The sequence below is a fragment of the Triturus cristatus genome, chromosome 4_1, assembly GCF_964204655.1.
Source record: "Triturus cristatus chromosome 4_1, aTriCri1.1, whole genome shotgun sequence".
Classification (NCBI taxonomy): Eukaryota; Metazoa; Chordata; class Amphibia; order Caudata; family Salamandridae; genus Triturus; species Triturus cristatus.
The window spans coordinates 1,194,542,262-1,194,554,765 of record NC_140585.1 but is presented as its reverse complement, the minus strand read 5'-3'; the positions used below and the strand labels follow the sequence as shown (position 1 = coordinate 1,194,554,765).

Genomic DNA, 12,504 nt, shown 5'->3' with positions numbered 1-12,504 from the left:
TGGACCTGTCCTCCGCCTTTGATTTGGTCAACCGGTCCAAGCTCTGGCAAATCATAACTCGCGCGACCGCCACTCTATCACAAGGATGATGTCATGAGTGATGCCACTGACCATGTCATGAGTGATGTAATATGTGACGTCATGAGCAGTGGATTGCGGGTGCGCGAGTTATAGTTATCTGAACTAACTATAACGGGGGAATTTCATTGGTTTTTTACGAGTGAAATATCCACCTAACTATAACATGTGTGAAACCTATGGTTTTTTAAGTGAATTATATATATATATATATGTTCACTGAAAAAACCATAGGTTTCAGGCACGTTATAGTTAGGAATTAGCATTTAAAAAACCTTAGAAATGCACTGAAAAAACCATAGGTTTCAGGGGCGTTATAGTTAGCTAGACTTTTCACTCGTACAAAACCATTGAAATTCCCCCGTTATAGTTAGTTCAGCTAACTATAACTCGCGCGCCCGCAATGCACTGCTGATGACGTCACATATTACATCACTCATGACATGGTCAGTGACATCACTCATGACATGTGTGTTTTTCTGAAAATTCCATATGTTTTATATATGTATATCTCAAGGTCGATGGAAGAATAAATGGGTATATAAGTGTCTAAATGGATGATTTGCTTTTGAAAAATTGATTGTATAACTGACTGATTAAGTGTATCTTAGTGAATACATGGCTTAGTGACTAATGTTTAAATATGTAAATTTAGGCCTGGGCAAAAATTTCGTTCCGTTCGCGGAAATTGCGATAATTTGACATTATCGCGTTCCGCGGAGAGCGCGAAAATGTCAAAATTTCCGCTTTCCACAGCTTGGCGATAATTTGTTTCTTGCTTGCGCTGTAAAACAATAAATTCTCGCGCGCGCGCGATCGCCTTAACTGAATCCCTGCGTTCGCCGACAAGTTTTCTTGATCCGGTCGCGTTCTCCATGAGATGTTGGATTGTTTTTAGCCATTTGCGCTGTCTCGCGACAGTTCGCGCCCGCAGTGACGTCATGCGTCGCGCGATCACGTCTTTCTTCTCGCGATCATGCACCGCGAGACAACTCAAAACAAGATGGCCGCGCCCGCGAGCAACTACATGGGTAAGTTGGCGACCCGCAACCATGCAGAAAATCTCGCGAACATGCGGGAAAAAAAAATCTGCATCTTCGCGATATTTCCGCTTGTTTGCGATAATTTTAGACATTTTCGCGATAATTTGCGAAAGTGGATTTCGCAAATTCCGCCCACCCCAAGTAAATATCTGTATCAGTCTCTCACTTTGTTTATAAGTGGCTGCATGGGTTGATGAGTAGCTACATGAGTGTCTATATAGGTTATTAGTTGGTTTTTTGAGTATCAGTATGAGTGTCTGAGTGTCTGTATGGTTTGGTGGGGGGGTATTACGTAGTGCATAGGTGCATGAATGAGTGACTCACTGTTTGTATGTGTTGAAGACAGCATGTGTGCAGGACTGTATGGGTGGATGAGTGTGTGCATGGGTGTGTTAGTGAGTGAATGACTGTCTCAATAGTGTCTTTATGAGTAACTGCATATGTTTTAAACTAGTATATGTGACTATTGGTGTATATAAGTGAGTATATGTGAGAGTGAGATATTGAAAGAGTTCCTGTATGACTAAGTATGTGTTTCTATAAGTGATTGTTTAAAAGACTAAGTATGTGTAAGTTTCTGTAGAAGTAAGTGTGGTGGTGTGTGTATAACTGTATATGCAAGTAAATGGATGTTTGATTCTTTATTAGCATGAGTGACTATGTGTGTGAGTAACTCTATGGATGAGTGGCGTTGTGTAACAGGATGTATAGGTGTATGAGTACATATGATGAGTGAGTACATGTATGAGTGACTGTATAGGACTGTTGGTGAATGAGTGGATGTGTATCTGGATCTTAGAATTACTGAATAGGTTGTTGTAACTGGTATTGGTATGTCCATTGTTTTGAAAATTTTAGTTTCTATTTTTGAATGTGTGTATCAAAGGTTATATTAGGGGGAGAGGAGGTCTGCCACTCTATCACAAAGATGATGTCATCAGTGATGTCATTTGAGATGTCATCAGTGATGTCATGAGTGATGTCACTGACCATGTCATGAGTGATGCAATATGTGACGTCATCAGCAGTGCATTGCGGGCGCGCGAGTTATAGTTAGCTGAACTAACTATAACGGGGGAATTTCAATGGTTTTGTACGAGTGAAAAGTCCAGCTAACTATAACGCCCCTGAAACCTATGTTTTTTTCAGTGAATTTCTAAGGTTTTTTAAATGCTAATTCCTAACTATAACGTGCCTTGAAACCTATGGTTTTTTCAGTGAATATATATATATATATATATATTTTAAAACTACATATCATACCATTAACATTTATCTTAATTTACAAAAATGCTAAATTTATGGAAGTGTTATTATTATGAAATACATTTACAAACTCCAAATTGTTAATTTGCATATCATTAAATTATTTACCTTATATATTAAAATTTAAATCTAAATTCTTTAAAAATCTCCCCATCCTTATCCCTAAAATGCCCAAAATCCCTCTACTAAAATAAAACAACACTTAATTATATACATTATTACAACTAAAAACAAAAACTTCAACATTTCCATAAAAAAATGCACTACTAATTATTTTCAATATAAAAATACAAACACATTACTTTACATACTAATTAACACTTACAAATGATGTTACATACAATGATATTTTCAACATCGATATTTTTTACAATAATATTAATCACAACATTAAAAACTATGGGGTCGATTACGATGTCAGTCAGAAACTCTTCCGACCGAAACGGTTTCGTTTTCGACCGAAATGGGTTCTGCAAGTCCAACCATCCGATTACGATGCTTCCCATCGTTTGGTCGGACTCGCATTGACTTCAATGGGAGCCTTTGTTCCGAATGAGAACACAGGCTCCCAAGGAAAAAAGGGGTGGTTGGGGAAAACCTTGCACCCTGTGACGGGCACCCCATGGTGCCTGTCACACCACATTGTGCATGGTTGAAAAGAGGAGTCCATAGGGTACCCCCATGGGCCCCAACTGGAGGTCTCCGGGTGAAGGGGGGCCCACAATGGGTCCCCAAAGTCAGATTCCAACAGCTGTTTTGTGTCGGGCAGACTGAATCAGAGCGGCTGTCCGAAACGGTCATCGTAATCGCTCACTCGGAAACCGTGTCCATAGAGCTGTATGAGTCGGATCTGAAAGACTCGGGCTGTCCAAATGCCTTTCGGAACCGAGTCAGTTCATCCACTAAATCTGAGTGGCAACTTCATGGTTGTATTACAGGACTCTGAATGGTGCAAAACTATTCTGAAAAAGGTAGCAGCTGCTGGTGTTTCAGAAGGATCTGTTGAATTTGGGTACTTTTCTATCTCTTTGAAATATAGCAAAACTAAAAGTTATACATCAGTACATAACCTACCTTTTTTCCTGTTTTGAGGCAACCAACTAATTATTAAATGGTATTAAAGATGATTGTCTCAAGCGGTGAACACAGTTTTCTTGATTTTATAGACTTTGGTCATTTGTAGTGTACTCGCAGCTTAACCACATTCGTTGTCCCTCAATCTAGTTGACAATGACCCCACTTTACTGCTTTACTTGGTGTTTGCTCTCAATCAATCAATCAATCAATCATGGCATTTATAAAGCGCGCTACTCACCCGGGAGGGTCTCAAGGCGCTGGGGGAGGGGGTAAGTTACTGCTCGAACAGCCAGGTCTTGAGCTGCTTTCTGAAGGAGAGATGGTCCTGGATTCGCCGAAGGTGGGTGGGGAGGGAGTTCCAGGTCTTGGCTGCCAGGTAGGAGAAGGATCTTCCTCCGGCGGTGGCTCTGCGGATGCGTGGTACGGTGGCGAGGGCGTGGCTGGTCGATCGTAGCTGGCGGGTGGGCGTGTAGAAGGTCATGCGGTCGTTGAGGCACTTGGGGCCCAGGTCGTGGAGAGCCTTGTGTGCGTGGGTGAGGAGTCTGAACGTTATTCTCTTGCTGACGGCTCTAATGTGTTGGATTGTTGTTTCTATGTTGTCTCTTCCTCCTCCACTCCTATCCTTCTTCCTACCACTACACCATCCCAATTCTTTCCTGAAGTGATGAGTGTGGAGCACTACAAAACTACAAAAATTGGGGATGTGGTGGTATTTTCGCTTTCAGTTTTCAGCGTACGACCAATTAAATGTGGTATTTTCAAACCTCTGCTGCACTGACAGATTGCAACCCAATTGTCTGTGTAATGCTTGGCTTTTTATATTACACCTTGATTGGTATGCTTATGTCAAGATGGTAGTGGCAGTAATAACAAATTACATTGATGCTCTATGACACAAAAGGTGAAACCAAAACAATTCCCCAAATAACATAGTAAACTGCACGGCTGCACATTGGGTGAGCAAGTTTTACTGCAGAGAGCCTGGTGGTAATCATCAGCTCCAAGCAAAAGGGTTGCTGCAGTACAACATATGATGTAAGCAACAGAGAGCCACGTCTCCCAGTCCATCAGGCTGCTGAAACTATCCATCCCAACACCTGATTGTCATCCTTCCATTGAATGACTCAAAGTAGAAAGGGAAGCAATAAATAACCCTCCCGCCACACTAAAGACATTCTCTCTGGGAAATAGTATGGAAACTCAATGTGTACTTGTCTGGCTTTAGGTCCCGATGCACGATGCCATAATTGTGCAGGTACTCCAAGGCCAGGACAGTCTCTGCAAAGTAGAGTCGTGTCAGATCCACAGGTAGAGCCCCAATGTTTTTCAGTAGAGTGGCACAGTCCCCACCTAAGGGAGAAAAGCAAATGAAAATTAGGTTAATTTCCTATTTCTCTAGTGTCCTTCTACTCCTTTATTTGCCACACCCTACGTTTATTCTACCCTATGTATCTTTGCAGTGGTACTCCACCTGCCCCTGATAACTTCACAAATCAAGTACTACAACATCCTATATGCTAATCTATTGTTAACATGGGCTGAAGGGATTGTCTGTTCCCAGTGGTGTGTTATTTTTCAACTCCATCAAAGTGGACTACAGATGTCATTTGTCTGAATTTCGCAAGCTTAGAAGAGGTGACTTTAGGGCCTGATCATGAAATGGATGATATTTGAAATTACTCCATTTTCTTAAGGAATTGCTAAATCTGGAGGAGAATCTAGTGCTGGAAATTCCCTCCACCAGAGCCGTATTATCATAGAAGAAATTCCATTAGTGTATCCCAAATTTAGAACTTTCTTTAGAACCAGGAGAATTTTCCAATGACTGTCAAGATAGACATCACAAGCCCCTACTTAATTATGAAAATTCTGAATATCCATAATCACAACAGGTCTTCAAGAAAGCTGTGTCCCCGGTAGTCTGGAAGGAGGTATCACTAAGGTTCAACAGTGGAGCTATGTGCTGCTCTCAGAGCAACTCAGCAAGGATAGTGTTTCGGGCACCTGAACAGATGAATAGCAACTTGCCTTGCAGCAGGGGAGTAGCCAAGGCCCCCACAGTGTGGGACCCCCAGGCTTACCCATACTGGAGAGGGTCCCATCAACCCCTACTGATGTGAGTGTGAGGGGCCCCTTCAGCATATCTTTAAGGGGCCCCCCTCATGTTTTGTTACGCAACTGCCTGGACTGCACAAGTGAGGCATCCCATGTACTATGAAAGGGAGCATCTCATCGACATGAACTCTCCACAATGATCATGGCATCCAGTCCAGCGGTCCTTTGTAGAAGTTTGGGATTATTCTCCTGCACTTCCAGTATTTGTTCCGGTGCCTTCCTGCCTCTCCCCTCCTGTGTATCCCTCCTGTTTTCTTGTCCAGTCCTTCCAACAAAGGTAGCTTCCTTCTCCTCATTGCCAGGTCAGCCAGCATTCTCCTCCATCACAATACTAACGAGGCTCCAGCACTCATTTTCACCAAAATATTAATCAGTATCCAGAATCCATCTCCGTCAAGATACTTACCAGTCACCAGAACTCCCAGATCAGATCTAGCCTCATTCCCTTATGGACTCAGACATTCATGAGTTCAATCCGAGAACCTCTTAGCCCAGCAGTGAACCTTGCTGCTTTACTTGTCAATCTGTGACATTCATACCCACCTATCGTGCGTGAATAAGCTGCCCTTAATAGAGTATTATATTAGACAGTCAAACTTCCAATCTCAGCAGCTGCTGGCACATGGATGAGTGTATCTTTCTCAAGGTAAGATGATATGTATCTTTTTATGTATTCAAGAATAGGATGTACTTTGATGTAAACATATTTCAGAGCCATGTTTCCTATTTGGCATCTGGAAATATATCCAGGGGGCAGATTGGCTCCTTTCTGGCCCTATCTGTCCAGGTCACATGGTAAGGGCTAACCATTTGCCCCACAAACGCCCATGATTTTTGAGGGCATCAAAACAAATCAAAACCATGAAAAAATATTGAACAACCACCAAGTTCAGAAAACTCTGAAGATCTGATCTACAGTGCAAGAAAAAATGTGAATGCAATGATATATCTTTTCTCAGCAATGTCTCATGAATGCCACATTTGATTTATAAGTTAACTTTTGGTAGGGATTCCCCTATGAATGCAGGAGGATTGTTCTTTAGGAGGTTGGGATGTTAAACGTAGTTTATATTGTCTTTAAGTAAAACTTGTCCTACATGTAGAAGAGAACTCATGGCCACCAGTAACTTAACTGTTAATTGTCAGAAGTTCAGTGTTTACGGGAACTAAACATAATGACAGTTCAGATGCAAAAAGAATCTAAGGTTACAAACGTTCATTTTCTATGCTTCATGCCATTGCTACGTCAATTGATGTAAGGGCACTTTCATTATGAAGGCAACATAAGCAAGATACACATTTACAGTAAAAAAGAGATTTTGTTGGCCAACAGTCAGTATTCTGTGTTCCAGAACCTAGTGCCAAGAAGTGAGTGTTTCCTACCTGCAGACAATCATGTACACCAGATTTTGGGAGACTGACATGACTTGAGATGGGTATCTTACACTGCCCACAGCAGACAAGGAGGGAGCCTGTTGCCTGAAAGCATTTCTGAGAGAAAACTTCAAATGTACCTAGATAGGACATAGCTAAGCTCACTACGGGGTGGTAAAATGTACATTGACTGTACCTTTCATGCTTCTGCACACTCCCATCATGTGTGCCCCCACTTGAGGATATGGATATACCTTCTACATACTCCATAACCATGCAGAGGTGACGCTTTGTCTCAAAGGAGCAGAACATGCTGACGACAAAAGGGTTCTCTGCGAAGGTGAGGATGTCACGCTCTACAAAGGCCTGTTGGATCTGATTACGAAGGATGAGGTTCTGCTTGTTGATCTTCTTCATAGCAAAGCGTTGGCGGGTTTCTTTGTGCCTCACCAGGTACACTGCCCTGCAAGAGGAAGTAGAAGAAGGAGATCAGTGATGAGGAAGGTCAGGGAACCCTTGTACCATACCAGATAACTTTCTTCCTGGAGGAATTCTGAGATTCTACAGCCAGTGTCAATTTTGCATAGTAAGGATTTGATGGATCTGCCACAAACTCCATTGTCAGCTGTAGAATGAAAGAAGTTACTAACCTCTAATTATAGTTCTCCAGTATTGATATATTTCATAGATTAAGATACTTAAATTATTTCTAATCCTCAGGCTGGGAATCCCTGGTAGTTTAAAAGAGCAACATTAGTTAAAAGAAAAAAGGCAATAGGCCCAAGAACACTGTTTGTTTAGTAATGCATTCACATCAATGAAGGGCACGCAATCTTTAACCAACAAGGTGAATGCACCAGCACTCTCACTCTACAGTAGGCCCCCACAGCTCAGGTTTTCATAGCATACAAAATAAAGGAATAACCAGTGAGCCTCTGACTAGGGAGGAGAGTGGGTCACATGTAAATCTATGATAGATAAAAACGTGGGAGAACTAGTTACATGAAAGTTTCTGTTTCTTCTCTAGCATTAGATCGTCCATAAATGTACACGTTTGAAATAGGATAGTAAACAGTATGCCATACGTCAACAGAGAGAAGAAAGCTCACCTTATCAAAAGAGGCTTCATAGAACTGCTTATTGTATTGAAGAATCGGCTGCTTCATCTACTTTTACGCAGGAGTGCTTGGTGAATGTGTACCTGTTCTACTAACTTGCAGCATGACATAGGTCCTACAGAGGCTCACTGGCATAGAGGGCTGATGTTAAGGTGCTTTTGGTAGAGTGTGCTGTGACACTTCCTTGCAGAGGTAGATTACTTTTCTTGTGACAGAAGATGATCCATGCAGTCACGGTGACAGGCCTTGCTTGGAAAGAATGACCCCTTCCAGGATGTCCAAAAGCCGCAAAGATCTCGTAAGAACTTCCAATGCCTTTCATTTTCTCCAGATAAATCTTAAGGCACCTGAATAACTGCAAGGATATTTCAGCATTTATGGTGGGATTTGGAAAGAAGGAGCAGAGAACTACCGGCTTGTGGCAAGGTGGAAGTCTGATTTGGTCGAAGAACCACTTTTCTTTTGAAAATTGGAAAAATGGCAAGCTTTTCAACTCACTATTCTGGAAGAAGTCAATACAAGAAGCAACACTGTTTTCCAAGAAAGCAGAATAAATTCTACTTCGCGAATTGGTTCAAATGGAGGAGCCATGAGGTGGCTCAAGACATTGTTTATCTTCAAAGGAATAAATAGCTGTTTCACTTGGAGAAAGGTGTGGAACAGCCTTTTCATAAACCGTATGATAAATCGCTGTGAAAAGAATGACTGCTTTTGAGAGGGTTGCCTGGATCTTGAGATAGCAGCCAAATGCACCTTCACTGAAGAAAGTCTGAGGTTGAATTAGACTAGGTGTCTGTATGGTGGAATTTGATCAGTCTGCTCTGACAGTGGACGTAGGCTTTTACTCAAACATGTAATATACAGAATCACTTCGGTTTAGCGTCAAATATCTTGGAAGTAGAGGGTGCACATGCCTACTCCAAGACATCTCTGTAGTCTTTTAGGATATCTAGATTTCCAAATTGTAAGCAATTAGGAGCCACACTGAGAGGTTCTGGGAATGCAGACTGTGATGATGAATTTGCCTTTTATGCATGAACAGCCATTCAGTATGTACTTTGCGGGCAAATGATGGAGCCTTTGACAGCTTTAGTAGCCCGTGTTTTTGTTTGCTTTTTCGCCACCAGTGCCACCTGTACTGCCAGCCTGCAATCGCCATCAGGGGACTTAAATCTCCATAGATCTACATGCCGGGGAGTCGTCCACGTGTCACTCTCGCACCAGGAGGTGATTAAAAGGGGGCTTGGGCTCCCGCAGCGCGGCGGCCCATGTTTGTTTGCTTTTACGCCACAAGTGCTGCCTGTACTGCCAGCCTGCAATCGCCATCAGGGGACTTCAATCCCCATAGTTCTACGTGACAGGGAGGTGCCAACGAGTCACTCTCGCACCAGGAGGCGCTTAAAAGGGGGCTTGGGCTCCCGCAGCATGAGACACACACATGCGTGCCCAGGCAAAGCCTGGGCCAAGGGCTGGCCCATATGCGCCCGTCAGCGGACGGAAGAGGCTGGGCTGGGCCACGTCCCTAAGGCTTTACTATTAAACTCCCTGACTTACAGTAAGAGCGGCTGAAACCGTTCTAATAGAACCGCACATATATTATCTCACCCTCTTGTGTGCCTTCTGTCACTGGTGAACATAAGTATGGGAAAACGTAAGCTCACGGGTGTTGCTTCTGGGAGTAAAGATAAGAATGCAAGACTAAGTGCACCTATAACAAACTACCTAAATACTGTGATGGGACTAATTAATAACAAGATCGTTAATCTTGAGGAGCGCCTAGCAGCAACAAAGATTGCACTAAATAATGTGGTTGAAGATACACTTGTGGATACAACTGCTGTAGAAACAGCTATAAATAGGAATCCTCAAAACCATACTACAGCTTTTGTCCATAATGCAGCACCTTGTGTATCAACGTGATCATTGGAGAAATCAGTATTAACAGAAGGCTTAGATCCATCTATACCCCCTGTAATTGAAAGCAAACAGCCAGGGAAGGGCAAAACGAAACAACCCATGAAACATTCCCATATACAACAACATACATTGCCAGAAAAAAAGAGTGGTGGCACGAGGGCGACTCAATGTCATGATTATTCCCATAACTTGGATCTACTTAAAAAAAAATTACATGGGAAAATTGACTCAATTGAGAAAAATGTGTTATCCGAAATCTCAAAAATTAAGAACGATGTTGCCAGTATCTCTAAACTAATCAGGGAGTCGATAATACAGGGGAAGAGCCAAAATGGAAATATACAACCCGTCACAAACAACAAAACAGCAATGGTTAATAACCCCCGAACTACTACAAACGATTCCACATGTAGTCTTCGGGGCCCACCATTGCTGGACGAAGGAAAAAATACTGTTGGGCAAAGGGACAAGAAAGAAACTAATATTGGGTCACGTCTTATGACATTGGTTAATCAAGTGGCAAAAATGGCAAGACCAAATATTATAGAAGCGGACAAATATGGTTATAAATCTTTACTTATTAGGCCCAAAAGACCCTTCCATTTACCCCCCGAGGCTAAACCTTATACGATTATCCTGAAAAATGTGCCAGGACTAAAGGATGGTATAAATGAGGATTGGGAAGAACTGAAAAATAAGGCTGTATTCTGCTTTAATAATCATTATGAATATGACGTAAATACCTGGTCTCAAAGCATTAGTATGGTAAGAAGAGTACCCTGGGTAGGAAAAACAACAAAAAAACTGTGAAGGGGACTGTGTTGTAGTCTCCTTTCAACACCCAGAGATGGTTAAAACCCTGTTAGAAGATCTATGTAAAATTGGGAGACATCATTAAAACATCAGAATAAAACCATCACTGGGGTTCCACTAGGGTACTTCTACAAGCCGGATATGAGAATTTCTAGTCAATCAGGACATGGCCTTACAATAACAGAGAAGTCTAGACTACTTGCCTTGTTCAACAGATTCTTACCCCTCAGAAGATGTAGCGACGTAGACTGACTACAAGAGGATACGGTCCAAGATTCTGGCCCTATTGAAAGATACCACCAGAGATACTACCTGCAACTCAAAAATTGAAATCTAGAAAATTTACATTAGTAACTTTGAATATCGCGGGTATAAATAAGAAATTGAATGATGAGATATGGCCTGTTTTTTTTTTTAAATGATTGTGAAATTATTTGCATGCAAGATACTTTGCACACGGAACACTTCCATACTGATGGTTTTTCAACTATGGACACCAAAGCAACACCTTCACAGAATGGAAGAGCGAAGGGTGGTCTAGGAGTTTTACTTTCAGTCACATGCCCACTGTCTGTGAAGAAAGTTTATATTGACTCTCCCTTTTTCAATTCTTGTGGCTTTATTCTTCTGACCACCAATGTTATGAAGTAATTCGTTTCTACAATAATGTTTTTGAATGTTTTTGACAACACCAAAGATCAAGTGATACTGGTACTTGAGAGGGAGCTTGATCTATTTTTAAAAAACATAAAGGGTGATTATCTTTTGATCTGGGCCGGAGATTTTATTAGTATGAAAAGTATTTCAGATGGAAAGCTTTGTGGGTATGGAATGAGTGAGGGGATAGCTATTCCCATTTCCCCTATAATAACTATGGTGAATCCATTAATGAGGTAATGTCCAAATACAATTGATCACATTCAAATCTCGGCACATGGCCAAGAGCAAATAGAGAAAATGGAGGTGAAAATAGTTTGTGTTAGTGATCACCACCCACTTCTCCTAACAGTTAGAATAGATGATACCCATCAGACTGGACCTTGTTTAGCCCCCTTTATGTCTACTCAGGGGAAAATGGAATATCTATTAAATGGTCGGGAGTAAATCCAAAAGATTTTATGAAGGTTTTAACAAACAAATGTAAACAAGATATAAAAGTTTGTAATAGGGTGGATCTTACTGATAATCCGATTATGGGGTGCTTCTGTAATATTACTGCCGAAATCTCTAGAGGACTGAAAACTAGGAGCAAGAAAAAAACTAAAAAAATAGCTGGCTGGTTTGATTCACAATGGACAAAGGCAAACCAGTCATTAAAAAATGCTTTAAAAATCAAGCCCAGAGATAGGGAACTTATCAAAAAACAGAGACTTTTATATAAACAGTCCATAGCAAAAAGAAAGCGAGAAATCCAATACAATGCTTGGGAAAAACTTTCCCAGGCCGCAAATACTAAAGATTCATCCCTATTTTGGAAGACTATAAACCATCCGTTTTTTAAAGAAAATTGTGCTATTAAGATTGAGAGACTGGTGCAGCCCAAAGAGTTTGGTCAGGTTTTTAATGCAGAAAATAAAACCCCTAATTTAGAGGAAAAAAGTGGCCCTGATGATACCATAGAATTATCAAATAACCACATTTTGATAAACTTTTGAATCACCTAATTTGGTCCCCATCACACTGAATGAAGTGACATTGGCACT

At 41.4% G+C, this 12,504-nt stretch overlaps 1 protein-coding gene across 2 annotated transcripts in view; it reads right to left on the bottom strand.

Moving 5' to 3' along the window:
* The window catches only part of MAST1 (microtubule associated serine/threonine kinase 1), a 492,671-nt gene that overhangs the window by 188,027 nt on the left and 292,140 nt on the right, over positions 1-12,504 (bottom strand). For both annotated transcript variants that reach the window (XM_085654477.1, XM_085654478.1), the window contains 2 exons: positions 7,208-7,416; positions 4,676-4,814 (listed from right to left, as the gene is read on the bottom strand). In XM_085654477.1, coding sequence (XP_085510603.1) covers positions 4,676-4,814; positions 7,208-7,416 — 348 coding nt within the window. The remainder of the gene's footprint in view (positions 1-4,675; positions 4,815-7,207; positions 7,417-12,504) is intronic.